Raw genomic sequence first — 16,781 nt, 5'->3', positions numbered from 1 at the left:
ACATGATATGCAAACTTCTCAATATTATAAAATCAGGGAAACGTAAGGTGGCAGGCTAAAATGTTGCCTTATTGTACAAACTTCAGTAACACACACACACACACACACACACACACACACTCATTTACTTTCTGTCATTCTGGATAACGGCACAGACTCCAAATTGGGCCACAAGCTTATCTGCTTTCTAAACTACAGGGATTCTTCAACTACCAACTGGAACACCACTAATCTAGCTATGCCTTTCAGATAGTAGTCTCCAACTGTCTGCTGTCCAGGTCATATTAAAATCATGCTTAATAACATCATATTTATGGAAAGGTCCCTACAAGGCAATACAGTTCATTTACTTGCTTAGTTCTGGACATTACATATTGATTGGATTGCCAACACAGCAAAACAAACAGCATACTTTAATTTACCTTCTAGCAGAAACAGTTTCAAAGGGTTCTGTTTTAATTTTGCACCCTCACTTACTTATCAAAAGTATATATAAAATAGTCATATGAAATATTTTTCTCCACTATCTGTAAAAATGTTGTTCAAGATAGACCCAGTATACAGTGAGGATAAATAACACTTACATAGTACACACTACTTGCCTTCATTACTCTAGGTGTTTATATACATTAATTCTCTTTATTCTTTTATAGATGAAGAAACTAAATCACAAAAAGGTTATGATTCCTGCAGAAAATCACACAGCTGATAAACGATAAGCAGAAATTTGAACCATGGAAGTCTGGCTCCAGAGTTATGGGATCAACCACAATACTATACTAATACTCCCACTTGATTTTCCCCACTTCCATTTTTAATTCAGTAATAAGAACATGGTATATTTCTGAGACACTATTACACTTACTGCTTTCTGATCCTATGAATTATATTTCTCATTATATACCCTGTTTTACCGCATCTGCCAGACAGCCTGGAATACATACAGCATGAAACTGAATCACAGCAAGTCTGTGGGCTCTTAAGATTATTAAACTTCAGTTCCCCTATCATTTTTTCTATTTCTAGCCCTATCATACTCCTCCTCCTCATTATCACCACCATCATTTTCATCATTTTGATATTAAGTTATTATAATCTTCTAATAGACCTATTCAGATTCTTGGTGAAATTATGCCAAGTAGAGATAAATACAATAAATACTTCACTGATCATTCCAAGGGTGTTTCCAGAAATGCTTTCTGAATCATCAAGGAAATATTATACTGAGTATAGTTCAATATCAGAATGTTTCAATATACTCTACAGAAAATTTTATATTAATCCTTCGAAACATGGCAATTCCTGTTGTAATTTATGGCAGCAGTTTGCCAAAAATGTTATGTTGGTCAGAATATTCAAATGCTATTACTACCATAAATTAAACCTATCTGGTCAATTCAGAGCCATCATTTTTGACAGTGAAATATTTTGTGCTTTATTTATTGATAATAAATATTGAACTACTGAAAAATATGTAATAAAGAATTAAGGTTAAACAAAGCTGATGTTCCCTTAGAATGCTTTCCTTTGAACACAGTGGTTGCTTACAATTACATTCTGAATGATTAATGCTTACTAGTTTCCATATCATTCTTGGATATAAGCCCCATGGAGCTTACCTGTTGTCACACCATGAACCACACCTTCCTTGGTTTTGGAGCCTATAAAGAAGCAAATTTAAAACATATATAAGTCTTAAATTTTCCTTATATTGCTGATTAGCTAGCTTTAAATACAACTAATAAAAAAAATTCTCAATCTGAAGAAGCCCATATGGAAAGATATCCTTAGGTGTTAAAACAAACAAACAAACAAACAAAAAAAACTAAAACAAGGAAATCCAGTAATCACACAACAAATAGAAGAAAGCAAAGCTAGCAGGAAGTTGTCTCCCATTAAATTTTAACCCCCAATTAAGACATTTTTTTTAAGTTTTTATCTTAATTCCTGTTTGTTAACATATAGTGTTATATTAGTTTCAGGTGTACAATATAGTGATTCAACAATTCCATACATTGCTTGGTTCTCACTGTTTACTAAATATTTTTATGAAAATATATAAATAAGGCATTAAGTGAAATTTGGATGTATCACATTTAAACTTACATTTTGCTAAACAGTCAAGAAAAGTATCATATTTAATAAAACAATTTCAAAGTAGTTAAGAAGTTTCAATTTGAATATATTTATGGACTTCCAATAAAGATAAAACATAAAATAAACTATAGCATTGTAGTTGAGAATGTACTTTTTCCCCAGAAATAAACCCACTCTACATGGCCAATTAAACTATGAAAAAGGAGGGGCGCCTGGGTGGCTCAGTCGGTTAAGCGGCCGACTTCGGCTCAGGTCACGATCTCACAGTCCGTGAGTTCGAGCCCCGTGTCGGGCTCTGTGCTGACTGCTCAGAGCCTGGAGCCTGTTTCAGATTCTGTGTCTCCCTCTCTCTCTGACCCTCCCCCTTTCATGCTCTGTCTCTGTCTCAAAAATAAATAAACATTAAAAAAAAAATTTAAACTATGAAAAAGGAGGCAAGAATATACAATGGGAAAACACAGTCTTTTCAATAAATGGTGATGAGAAAACTACATGCAAAAGAGTAAACCTGAACCACTTTCTTACACAATATGCAAAAATCAAGTCAAAATGGGCATCAATCCTTGCAAGATATTTATGCATACGTATCCTGAAGTAGTTAACAAAAGCAAAAACAAACTATTGAGACTACACAAAAATAAAAAGCTTTTGGCACAGCAAAGGAAGCTATCAGCAAAATAAAAAGGGAACCTACAGAATGGGAGAAGATATTTCCAAATGATATATCTGATAAGGGGTTAATATCTAAAATATATAAAGAATTTACACAACTCAAGATCAAAAACAACAAATAATCCAATTTAAAAATGGATACAGGATCTGAATAGACATTTTTCCAAAGACATACCGATGGCCAACACATACATCAAAAGATGCTCAACTTCACTGTCATCACGTAAGTACAAATCAAAATCACAATGAAATATCACCTCACACTGGTAGAATGGTGAATATCAAAAAGAAATAAATAAATGTTGGTAAAGATGTGGAGAAAAAAGAATCCTTGGGACACTGTTGGAGGGAACATTAATTGGTGTAACCACTTTGGAAAACAGTATGAAGTTCTTCAAAAAATTAAAAATGGAAATACCATATGATTCAGTAATCAACTACTGAATATTTACCTGAAGAAAGCAAAAACATTAATTCAAAAAGACATATGCATCCCTATGTTTATTGTAGCATTATTTATAATAGCCAAGATATGAAGGCAAGCTAAGTGTCCACTGATAGATGAATGGATAAAGAAGATATGGTGTGTGTGTATGTGTGTGTGTGTGTGTATGTGTGTGTGTGTGTATGTGTGTGTGTGTGTGTGTGTGTGTGTGTGTGTGTGTATATATATATATATATAATGGAATACTACTCAGTCATAAAAAAAGAATGAGCTCTTGCTATTTGCAACAGTATGGATGGACAATAGAGGGTATTATGTTAAGTGAAATAAATCAGATGGAGAATGACAAGTACCATATGATTTCACTTATATGTGGAATCTAAACAACAAAACAAACAAACAGAAATGGACTCATAAATACGGAGAACTGGTGGATGCCAGAGGGGAGATGGGTGGGAGATGGGTGAAGTAGGTAAAAGGGATGAAGAAGTACAACCTCTTCTAGTTATAAAATAAATGTCACAGAGATGAAAAATACAGCATAGGGAATATACTCAATAATATTACAGTAATATTGTATGGCAACAGATGGTTGCACTTAACCATGGTGAGCACTGAGTAATGTATAGAGTTGTCAAATCACTATTACAACTGTGACTAATGTAACATTGAATGTTAACTACATTTCAATAATAAAAATTAAATTAAATTAAATTTTTTAAATGTGGGCCCTGAGTTTAGATTTCTTGTATTTAAACCTTTGTCACAATAATCAAATATACATCATGTTGGTTAACATGAAACTAAAGGAAATATACATATAAAGTTCTTAAAACTGTGTTTAATACATAGCAAATAGTAAGAAATCATTATTATTATTTTCATATAATGTTTGTAAAGGGATTTGCAGGTTAAATATAGGACAAGTCATTAATCAAAAATTCACATAAATGAAATTGTGCAGTTATTAAATATATAAAAGGATACAAGATGTTATATATATATATATATATATATATATATATCATAGGACGTGTCAATGTGTTCGTGTATGTACACGTGCATATTTTACAGTCAATGTTCACTTTGCATGGTACTGTGTGATTGTAAGGTGAGCATGCATAAGCTGAGGTGAAGCTGTAGAAAGTGGTCTTAAAAATCAATGAAGAAAATGACAATTAATTGGTGGTAAACATTACAATTGTCCCATGACCTTTAAATGTTTTTTTCAAAACATTAAAAATTCTCATACTCACTTATAAATTTATAGGGAAGTGAAAAACTAGCAAAATCTTTACTTTGTTTACTGTAATTTAAGACATTGAGAATTAAACTGTTTCATTTCTTTGTAAAAAAAAGAAAGCTTATCAAGAGCAGTTGAAACAGTGCTGCTGTCTTCTCATTGTATAGCTCTCTATATGGAGTGAGCATCTTTCCTAAGTCTTAAATTGTCATACTCCTTTGTAAGTTTAGATCAGTTTCCAAAATGTTACCCTTTTAGCATCATGCTCTATCTCTGACTGTTCCTCTAATATGGGGTACTTTTGCAGCAGCACTTCCTCTGGAACATCTTCAACTTATTCATGACAACTTCTTCCATTTATTCAGTCAGCTTGGATCAGTTCCACTGGCTATCTATTGAGTCTCCTGAACAGTAGCAGTGTTACCATCCCCAAAGTCAGCTATTTGTTGTATAAATAAAATATTTTTTATTCAAATTTTACTTCCAGCCATTTTCACTTCATCTCTTTGCTGCATTTCCATATTTTGTGGCCAATTTCTTTTTTTCAACTATGCATTTTGCAAAATATCACATGGGTCTATCACTGGGAGAAGCAATACACCTAGAGCCTTTGCCGTCTGTATGAGCTGAATAGCAGATGTACAATGACCAGTCAGTGAAAAACTTTGAAAGAAGTGATGTAACTTGATCATGGATTATAATGGATCTCTGTTGTTTATGTAACATTTTGTGGGCTGAAGGGCTAGGAGCAAAGTTTGTAATGTATGTAATCATAGTATATGTACTATGGTAACAGAAATTCCAACTGTGTTGTGAGGAGCTGGTATTATTCAACTAACTGTGGTGTCGGAAATTTCTTGCATCCTGGAACTATACAAGGTGAGAACACCTTTTATTTAAGAGAATACTTCTTATCACTACTACTCACTCCTTGTACCCCATATTTTTAAAAACAACTATTTGAAATAAATGTGTAACAGTTGGTCTGTGGTCTTTCCTCTCTGCCTGAGTAATAGCTGAGAATTTGACCTTGGGCTAAATCATGGAATGTATCCTGATTCAAAGATAAATGAGAGTCTTAACGAAGTTGCTTCATATCAAACCAATCACCTGTGGTTTGCTGTCAATTGTTTGTTAGTATCTGAAATTAATAATTAACATTTTATTGATGAGTAATCTGTCATTGAAAACCTATAGCTACAAAATAGGTACCAAGTGGCTAAGTGACTAGTAAATTGAAGAGAGACCAGTGCTGATGGCTTGCATGAGCTGAGGTGGCCAAAACTATCCCATCTTATCTCTCATGACTTCCCAAAGGCACAGAGTGGAGAAGGTTGAAAGTAATGCCTAGGAGTTGCAAGAACTAAAATATGCTGCTATTGTACATGTTTTGTTGACTCTGTCAACTTGATGCATCTGGAGCATATTGTGATTTGAGAGCTTGATATTAATCCATGCTCCTGACCATTGCTGCTTGCTGAACAAAGTGGCATTGGGAGAGTTGTGAAGATAATTATTTTGCCTTTACAGTTATAATACTTGGCATTACATAAAGAAAATGAATGTTTTTTGCTTTTTGATTTGACTCTATACTTATAATGTCTGACCCATTTGATTGAGATAATTGTTATTTATTAAACTGAAGTATATTGATTGAATGTTTGTATACAAATATATCACAAATGAAGAAAAATCATAAAATTACACTGATTCTTATGGTAGTTCCTCACTTAGTTAAAAGGTAGTTGCCAAAAATATATTATAAAGGAATAAGATTACTTTCATCTGTAGGCTTAAGAAAACAGTGTGCTAAACATCTTCAGCCACACTGAAATTACAAAACTTTCTCCAGCCACTTCCAGTATTTCACTCTAGCTACCGATGAGTTTTGTAATGAAGAATGAAAAGATGAAAAGAAAATATGTCGGCAAAGTAAGTATTCTGTTGGACAGCTTGTTTGATAATAATAACCATGGCTCCTATATAAAAGTGTGCTTTACAAAAATCCTCGATGAAATGTTAACAAATCAAATCTAACAATATGTAATAAGAATTATACTCCACAACCAAGTGGAATTCACACCAGGTACACAAGGTTGGTTCAATACTCAAAAATTAATTAGAGTAATCCATCACATTAACAGGGTAAAAAAGACAAGTCACATGATTATATCAATAGATGCAGAAAAAGCATTTGACAAAATGCAACATCTATGTATGATTAAAAACTTTTGGTAAACTAGAAATACAAGGAACTTCCTCAACTTGATAAATATTTCCAAAAAAACCTACAGTTAACATCATATTTCATAGCAAGAAACTAGAGCTTTCCTACTAAGATCAGGAAAAGGACAAGCATCATACTGGAAGTCCTAGCCAGTGCAACAAGACACAAAAAGGAAATAAGAGGTATACAGATTGGGAAAGAAGAAATAAAAATGTCTTCATTCACAGATGACATGATTGTCTATGTAGGAAATCCTAAAGAATCAACAATGACAAAAAAAAAACCAAAAAACAAACAAAAAACAACAACAAAGAAGCAATTATTGTAAGACTGCAAGATAGAAGGTTAATAAACAAAAGTCAACCACTTTCCTATATACCATCAATGAACAAGTGAAATTGAAATTTAAAAACACGATCTTAGCACCAAAAAATACTGAAATACTTAGGTAGACATTTAATAGAATATATATACATATATATATATATATATATATATATATATATATATATATGATCTGGATGAGGAAAACTACAAAGCTCTGATGAACAAAATCAGAGGACTAAATAAAAAGAGGTATATTCCATGTTCATGGATGGGAATACTCAATACTATCAAGATGTCAGTTCTTCTTAACTTACTCTATAGTCCAATGCAATCTTAGTTCTTCCAAATTTGATGTATATTTCAGTGCAATGTTTTTTTTTTTAATTTTTAAATGTTTATTTATTTTTGAGAGAGACAGAGACAGAATGCGAGTGGGTTGAGGCAGAGAGAGAGGGAGAATCCGAAGCAGGACCCAAGGCTCTGAGCTAGAGCTCGAACTCACGGACTGTGAGATAATGACCTGAGCTGAAGCTGGATGCTCAACCAACTGAGCCACCCAGGTGCTCCTATTTCAGTGTAATCTTAATAAAAATCTCACCAAGTTATTTTATAGATATCAACAGATTCTCAAGTTTATGTGGAGAGCAAAAACTATAGATATCAACAGATTCTAAAGGCCCAGAATAGCCAAGATAATATTGAAGTCAAATAATAAAATCATAGGTCTGACACTATTTGCCTTCAACCTACAGTAATCAAGACAGTGTGATAATAGTAAGAGAGTAGACAAATAAATCATTGGACTAGAATAGAGAGCCTATAAATAAAACCACATAAATATAGGCAACTGATTTTTGACAAAGGAACAAAAGCACTACAATAAAGCAAAGACAGTCTTTTCAACAAATGGTGCTAGAACAACGGGACATCCACATGCACAAGAAGAAGGAGGATGAGGAGAAAGAGGAGAAGAAGGAGAAGAAGGAGAAGAAGAAGAAGAAGAAGAAGAAGAAGAAGAAGAAGAAGAAGAAGAAGGAGGAGGAGGAAGAGAAGGAGAAGGAGGAGAAGAAGGAGGAGAAGAAGGAGGAGAAGAAGGAGGAGAAGGAGGAGAAGGAGGAGAAGGAGGAGAAGGAGGAGAAGAAGGAGAAGGAGAAGGAGAAGAAGAAGAAGAAGAAGAAGAAGAAGAAGAAGGAGGAGGAGGAAAAGGAGAAGGAAGGAAAAGAAAGGAGAAGAAGGGGTAAGGAGAAGAAGGAGAAGAGGAACAAAAGAAGTAGGAGGAGGAGAAGGAGGGGAAGGGAAAGGAGGGGAAGAAGAAGGAGGAGGAGAAGGAAGAGGAGGCAGGGGAAAGGGAGGACAAGAGTCTAGACACCACCTTTACACTCTTCACAAAAAGTTAATGCAATAAAGATCATAGACCTAATTGTAAAACAAAACTATAAAACTCCTAGAATAACATAGGAGAAAACCTACATGACCTTGGGTATGCCAATGACTTGGAGATATAACACCAAAAGCACAACCCATGAAATAAAGAATAAATAAGCTGAACTTCCTTAAAATTAAAAATTTCACCTCCATGAAAGAGTCAAGAGAAAAGCTATGGACCGAGAGAAAATATTTGCAGAAGATATGTCTGAAAAGGAACTATTATCCAAAATATATAGAGGACTCTTAAAACTCAGTAAGAAAATAAACAATCAGATTAAAAACCAGACCAAAGAACGTAACAGATACCCCACCAGAGAAGATATATAGATAACAAATAAGCTTATGAAAAGATGCTCCACATCAGTTGCCATCTGGGAAATGTAAATTAAAACTATCAGACACCACTGCATGCCTCTTAGAATGGTCAGAATCCAGAAGACTGAAACACCAAATGCTGGCAAGGATGTGGAGCAACAAGAATTGTCATTTACTGTTGGTGGGATGCAAAATGGTCCAGCCACTTTGGAAGACAATTTGTTACGTCCTTATAAAACTAAGCATGTACTTATCATATGGTCCATCAGTAGTGATCCTTCCTATTTACCCATAGGAATTGAAAACTTACATCCACTCAAGCCCACACATGGATGTTTAACTAGAATTTTTATTCATAACTGCCCAAACTTGGAAGGAACCAAGATGTCCCTCAGTAGGTGAACAGATGAACTGTGATACATCCAGACAATGGGATTAATATTTAATGCTAAAACGAAATGAGCTATAAAGCCATGAAAAGACAAGGAAGAACTTTAAATGCATATTACTAAGTGAAAAAAGCCAATCTTAACAGTCTCTATACCAGCTATATGACATTCTGGATATGGTAAAATTGTGGAGACAGTAAAAAGATCACTGGTTACCAGGGGTTGATAGAGGAAGATGAATAAATGATGTACAAACAATTTTTAAGACACCAAAAATATCTAGATGATACTATAATGATGGATATACTTCATTATGCATTTGTCCAAACCCAGAGAATGTATAGCGCAAGGAGGGAATCTTAAACTATGGATTTGGTTGGGGTGATCATAATGTGTCAGTGTAGTTCATTAATTTTAATAAATGTACCATTCTGGTGGGAGATTTTGACCATGTGAGAGGCTATGCATGTGTGGGGGCAAAGGGTACATGAGAAACTTCTGCTAGTTGCCTCTCAATCTTGCTGTGAATCTAAACCACTACAAAAAAAAAAGTCTCTTTTTTTAAAGTGTACTTTATCACTCATGTGTTTTGTTTTATTATGACATTCTCACAAAAACTCTGCAAGGTAGTTGCATTTATCTAAATCACATTGTTACAAATGAAGAAAGTAAAGCTCATAGATGGTAGTTCAGTTTTATAGTCTTCTGAAGGCAATAAATGATATAGCTTGGACTAGATTTGAGGCTTGTCTGACATCAAGTCTATGTTCTCTCTACTTTTCCGGGACTCAGCAAACTGCGGTCTATGGGCCCAATCGACTCACCACCTGTTCCAGTAGTAAGATTTTACTGGAATACAGCTAATTATTGTCTATGGCTGCTTTCATTACCACAACAGCAGAGTTGATTAATTCACACAGAAATCTTATGGCCTAAAATAGTTACTGTATAGCACTTTACAGGAAAAGTTTCCCAACCCCTGACCTACATACTGTGTCTTCTTAGGGTCAGTTTTCATCCTAAAACCTCTGTTTGAGTTCAAATTTTAATTATCCTTCAGGACACAACCAATACACAATTTATAGAATGCACTATGTATTAAATATCACGATAAATACTGAAGATGGTTTAAAAATACATGTGACATAAAAAAATTATAATTTTATATTATAGTGTCAGAGTAAATAACAGAATTAATCTCTAAGAAATAAAATCATTCTATTTGCCCAAACTCATAGTTGACAATGAAAACAAAGTTTTCCAGATGATGAAACGTGTTTATTACCTAGCAAAGAGCAATGTATTAAATTAATACTCAGTAGTTTCTGGACTCACTACAAACTAATGGCGTAAATACCAGCATTGTAAAAAATATTTAAAGTTACAAAATTATAAACTAAAATCAAAAAGTATTTCTAAGTATACACTTTTACAATTTAGAAAACTGAGGACAAGTATGAAGATATCGATTATCTGCACATCACTGATTCAGCATTCCAAATTTCATCTAAAAAGATCTAATTCACACTTTACAAAACCACTTGAAATTAAGTCATCACTTTTTCCTCTTGTAACACTCTTTAGTTCAATGATTTTCTGAAAATATGTCTTAAGATAGAAAAAGAAGAATTTAACTGAAGATTTGCAGTAAACTCAAGCCAATATAGAGTCTATGGACAATGAGAAAAAATAACATGGGAAGCATTTTTAAAAATCATTCCAAGTGTAACTCTTCTTCAGTGCATCCATGTTGGAGAGACAGTGTATCTGTCCTTCACCCACAGACACAGGCATAGCGCCCTTCGCCGCCCAATACGTTCATCCTCCACCTTATGCATACCCTGTGCTACTGCTGCTACAGCTGCCACCAGGGAATGTGGAAGAGCTTGGAGGAGCAGAAGAGAAAGAGGGAGAGGTAGAATGGGCCGAAAGTGAGCGTGTGCCTGTGGGCATGTGTCCATGTGGATGAGTGTTTGTCTATGTATGTGTCTATTCCTTCCCCAAAGAAGCCGAAGGGATTTACAAAATAACACTCAACCAAGCACCGTTCAAGATAAGAAGAGCGTCAGGATCTGCATGAATACTACTAAGTGGCAATCTGGAACAAGTAGAAATAAGCACCCATCTCATTATTTAGTATGTGTGCCATTTGACAAATGAATTATATAAATGTCTCTGAGATATTAGTAGCAGGCGTCAAGCACTTTTGGGGGTAATTAATCTTCAATTTACCAAGTAGTCACAAGGATGAACTGTACCAAAGATTTTTCTGTCCTTTCCTTTTTAGGGCCACAGTAGGTCTCTTTTTACATATCCCAGGGCCATATCAAAAGGTCTTATTTTAAAATGTGAATACACTAAAATTTGCCAGTATTATTCATGATGATAAAAAATCAAAGGTCTATGAATGATTTCGATTCTTAAAAATGTTAATTATTTTTTGAGACTGACTTTTAAAAACTTTTCCTGAAATATAGTCACTTATACACAGAAGCATTCACACCAAAAAATGAAGTCAGCTGAGAAAACAAATTATCTTCACTTTTTTACTATTGGCTCTAAATATACGCATTTATTTACTCACACAGTCCCCTGACTCAGTTTATCCTTTTGACAAGTGATGATGCAAAAATGAATCAAGCAAGAAATACCAGCCTTTAGAGCATCAATCATCATAACCCATCAGTCATAAATAAATATCAAAATGATATTTGGGGTTTACCTACCTACATAGAGAACACCCTCTTTTGTCTTTCCTGCGGCTTCTGCCACACCCTGTTTGGTTTTTTCAGCAGCAGCCACGACTCCCTCCTTGGCCTTTGAAAGTCCTTTCATGAATACATCCATGGCTAATGAATTCCTTTACACTGGAGAACACAAAATATAATTTCAATGAGAACTTGTGAGTAGAATATAATAAAATTAGAACCACCCAAGGTAAAAACCACAGAAAGATCAGTATAACTCCCAAAAGTGTGTGACACTTTTAACCATACTCTTATTTCAACCACTGGGTAGGGAAGGGGGAGCCTTTTTTTAGCTTTTGCATTAAAAATTTAGCATTCCTCATCCATCTTGGCTAGTAAAAGTCTAGCTGCCCAAACATGGATTAAGATGAATCATCTAGTTGTTCTTAATGTATCTTCGAAGTGTAGTTGCATGAAAAGATGGACCCCTCTTTGAACTTCCCAGAGTCCAAAGAGCGACAAGACAACTTAGAAGTATGGTTCAGGGGCACCTGGGTGGCTCAATCTGTTAAGCCTGTGACTTCCCCTGAGGCCATGATCTCACAGTTTGTGGGTTTCTGAGTTCGAGCCCCAGGCGGGCTTAGAGCTCTGTGCTGACAGCTCACAGCCTGCTTCGGATTCTGTGTCTCCCTCTCTCTCTGTCCCTTCCCCACTCACGCTCAAAAATAAACATTAAAAAAAAATCTTTAAAAATAAAAATAAGTATGGTTAAAAGATCACAGGAAAAGGAAATGAAAAGAAGCTAGAGGCATGGGGTCGGAGTCAGTCTTAAAATGAATTCCAGAAGAGGGCTAACTGGTTGATCCCGGAGAAGGGAGGGAAGAGAACTACTCACTCTGGGTGTGGCCCAACCTCAGGCCCACAACGAGCCCACCCGCACCCGTTCTAATCTACCCGACCATCCACGCTCGCCCCCAGCTATCTGCCAGGAGCAGGCGCCTGTGCACACTCGGGAACAGTCTCCTGACTTGCGCCTGCCACCCGAGGGGGCGTTCTCCGCGCGCCTGAATTCACCACCCACCAGGCACCCGCACCTGTTAACCCCTTACCACCTGTTGACCTGCCTTCCCTGCACTTCCATTTAATCATTTGCCAAACGCAGCTTGCTTGCTTGACCGAGAACGCTGAGAGGGCGGACTGGGGGATTTAAGGTAACAGAGAAATAAAAGTTGGCACCTCGCGCTCCATCGAGCATCCTCGCGTTTCCCCAGGGGAAAAGCGCACCCCGGAGCAGCAGCCTAACCTCTCGGTCTTTGGGGATGAGAAGAGCCGAGTCGGAAGCGAGAGGTCAACTTACTTTCGTCCAGCTCGCTGGAGAGATAGGGACCCACCTCGGAGAGACTTGACCCAGCGGGTCCTCATTGCAGCAACACCTCCCCCATCCCAGAAGCGCACGACTCCTCTCCCCCGGGTTTCCCCCAGCATTTCCAAAGCTGCCTGTTCGGATCCATTGGTCCTTACCTGAGTGCCTCTGATCCTCAGAAGTACAATTCCTCCCCACCCGCCCCTTACACAAAATTGTTCAAAACAATTCCCCGATGTTATTTAAATGGGAAGGGGGAGGATAAGAAGCGCACAGGAAGGGAGGAGGCGGCACCAGGACCCGGGTGGTCCCCAGAGGAGGCTGCCGTCAGCGCCGCCGGGTGATGAGAGGTTGGGGGAGTGGGAGGCGAACCCACGAACCTGTCGTCGAATTGCCACTCCCCGTCCCCCGCACAATTGGATCCGGGAGAAAGAGGCAGAGGGTCGGAAGGGAAGGCGGGGAGAGAGCGCCCAGGATGCCAAGGGCCGGCTCGGTCCTCGGGTCCGCCCTGCAGCTAGCACACACCTCGCCCCTCGTCTCGGCGCTGGGTCTCTCACCCCTTCGCTCGGGTCCCCTCTGGTCGTCGCGGTCTGCCTCCTCTTCCTCTCTCTCCTCCTCCTTCTCCTCCGTTCGCCGCCCCCGCAGCTGATTTGTCAGCGCCTCTCCCCGCCCTTCTCCCGGCGCTCGCCGCTTTCCCACCCGCGTGCACTTCACTCCTCTCCTCGGATGGGGATGGGGGCGGGGGGAAGGCCGCACCTCCGGCTCCAGACGCCAGCCTGGGCCCGGGGGTGGGGGGGTGGGGAGGTGGGGTAGTCTGCGCTTCCGCTCTAGTTCAGGATCAAGGGGACTCTCGTGGCGATCGGGAGCTGTTAGGCTGATGTTTCTCCCTCTTTCCCACCCCCCCCCCCTCCTTCGCTGTCTCCGCCTTCCCCTCTGGTTCCTCCCTGGACCCCCTTGTGGGAGCCAGCCTGGGGGAGCGGAGGCCTGGGAGCTTGACCACCAAAGATAGAGCCGTCCTCTTGGGAGGCTACCGAAGGAGGCAGGCGGCTCAGGAAGCCCTCCCAAGAAGAGCACGTTTCCCTGGGATCGCTGTGATTTTTATTAACGGCCGTAGGACACAATCTTTAAGATGCTTTTGTTCAAACATCCTTCAGATCTTCCCTTGCTCTTAACGTCAGGTGAGCTCGAAAGGGTCCGGCGGATGGAGAGGAGATTACTAAGGAAGAGTTACAGGTTGAGGCAGGAGGAGGCTCTCGGAGTCCTCTTCCCACCCCACTGTCACCATTTTCCTGTCCACCAATCAGCGGCTGCCAGACGCCGATTTATTTTTTTTTTCCCCCATCCGTGGAATACGGAATCAATATTCCCCAGACGTCGATATCAAGCGGTCATAAGGTTTTTCGTCTCTAAATGGAATTTACTTGCCACACTCAAGTGCCTGATGGAGGAGACAAATCTAGCGGGGTTTATTCTCCCGAACCATCACATTCAATTTCTTGGTCCCTCCCACACACGGCTCACCTTTCTGATTTGATGCACGTTGCCCTCGGAGCTGACACCCCACCTACCCCATCCCGCACGCAGACACGCATACATACGCGCGGACTTGGCAATTTTTGCCTTGGTTAACACATTTTCACCTCTTTCAGAGCTGGAGGGAAAACAGCTGTTCCTGGATCACACCAGAATGGAGAAGCAATCTCCTCCCTCTAACAGAATGCATTTGCTGTTTTTGCCTGAATTGAGAGGACGATTTTAGCACTGAAAGGGGGAAAAACAAGTCTTAGCTGTATGTTTTTTGTTGTTGTTGTTTTGTTTTGTTTTATCTGAAATTTGAGTAAAATACAGTTAAATCTACAGAACAACCCCTTGAAACCAAGAGAAACAGGAAGCAAATTTAACTAGCTTAAACAAGTCCTTGCATTATTGGTGTGCCTTTTTCATTATTTTTTAATACTTTTTAAACGTTTATTTATTTTTGGCATACGGAGAGACACAGAGCAGAAGCAGGAGAGGGGCAGAGAGATGGGGGGAGACACAGAATCTGAAGCAGGCTCCAGGCTGTCAGCACAGAGCCCCACGCGAGGCTCGAACTCACAAACCATGAGAGCATGACCTGAGCTGAAGTCAGACGCTTAACCCACTAAGCCACCAAGGCACCCCTGGTCTGCCTTTTTTAAAAGCAGCCTTTCCAAACGCTATTTTGCTCCCTTGGGATCAGAAAAAGGTTAAACTTAAGAGCTGGTTTGCAGTCTGGCTTTGAGACTGTAAACAAGTTATGTCCTCTGTTCACAGTTTTCTCTTGTAAATGAGATTAATGCAGATGATCTCTCTCTTTTCAACTTTTTATTATGGAAAATGTTTAAACAAAAACAAAAGCAGAAAGAATAAATGACTCCATGTGAATATCACCCAACTGCCACCATTTTTCAACGCATGGCTAATCATGTTTCATCTATATTGCTCAACCACTTCCCATTTTTCATCACCACCCCTCATGTTTTACTAAATCCCAAGAATTACATACATCCTTTTATCTGTAAATATTTAATCCCGTATGCATAAAATATAAGAACTATTTTTAAATAACCACCATAACACTTAGATGGGCTTTTTAAAAATTCAATTATAATTTACATACAGTGAAATCATCAGATCTTCGGTGTTCCTAATAATTAGTTTTGAAAAACATGCATTAGTGTAATCCACACTGTTTTGCAGACAGAACATTTTCATCACCCCAGAAAATTCCCTTTTGCTCTTTTTAGTTGTACATATTTTAGAATTGCACAAAAATTGCATCATACAGTATGAAATTTTTCTCCTTCTTTGTCTCAACATATTCGTGAAGCTTATTCATGTTGTTGCATGTGTCAGTAGTTTGTTTCCTTTTATTGCTTTTTTTTTAAATTATTACTGCAATAATGTTTTCCACTGTGAACTAACACTGCAAGTTACCTTGGTAGACTATTATGACAATTATTTAATATATGATATGATATATTTATAGTTTAAAAGGGACCTCCTGGGAACCTAGTGCTTTAGGTCAAGGGGGTATATTCTTGGGTCTCATGGCAGACCAATGAGAGAATTATTTGGGAGTGGTTGTTAAATTTTTGTGCTTCTTATAGCATAGCATGATACCAAAACACCTTTATATGATACTGTATGCTTCACAAAAGACTAATGTACTGTATCATTTAATCACAACAAGTGGTAAATTAAGTTTTATTATGTACCTTTTATAGTCAGAAAATCTGAAGCTCAAAGTATTTTGGTAAAGGCTGAAAGTGGCAAACCTGAGATAATCTAGCAAGAACTGTTCCAAAAGGTGCAATAGTCTCCTCCATTGACAGTTACTCTCTATAACCCTGCAGATTGGATGTGGTATGGGGTGGGAGGAAAAAGGTGGGACCCAATAGCCTTTGAATTTGGATTTGACCATAGAAATCAAGAAGAACTTAAGTTATTAAAAAACAGAGCATTCATATTTGAAATTTTGCCTTTTCTACATTGGTAATTCTTTGTAGGGGAAGATGACGGAAGGAAGGAAGGAAGGAAGGAAGGAAGGAAGGAAGGAAGGAAGGA

At 38.0% G+C, this 16,781-nt stretch overlaps 1 protein-coding gene across 4 annotated transcripts in view; it reads right to left on the bottom strand.

Annotated features, from left to right (window-relative positions):
* SNCA (synuclein alpha) overlaps positions 1-13,926 on the bottom strand; it is a 161,559-nt gene extending 147,633 nt beyond the window's left edge. The window contains exons 1-3 of one of the 4 annotated variants that reach the window (XM_040478460.1): positions 13,715-13,926; positions 11,870-12,012; positions 1,620-1,661 (exon numbers count right to left, since the gene is read on the bottom strand). In XM_040478460.1, coding sequence (XP_040334394.1) covers positions 1,620-1,661; positions 11,870-11,990 — 163 coding nt within the window. In that variant the 5' untranslated portion in view covers positions 11,991-12,012; positions 13,715-13,926. The other 3 variants (XM_040478461.1, XM_040478462.1, XM_040478463.1) reach the window with 3 other exon arrangements.
* Between the last annotated feature and the right edge of the window lie 2,855 nt (positions 13,927-16,781).

The sequence above is a fragment of the Herpailurus yagouaroundi genome, unplaced genomic scaffold (assembly GCF_014898765.1).
Source record: "Herpailurus yagouaroundi ecotype Mexico unplaced genomic scaffold, PumYag 28, whole genome shotgun sequence".
In the NCBI taxonomy this organism is placed as follows: domain Eukaryota; kingdom Metazoa; phylum Chordata; class Mammalia; order Carnivora; family Felidae; genus Herpailurus; species Herpailurus yagouaroundi.
The sequence above is the reverse complement of the archived record's forward strand: the minus strand, read 5'-3'. Positions and strand labels throughout refer to the sequence as shown.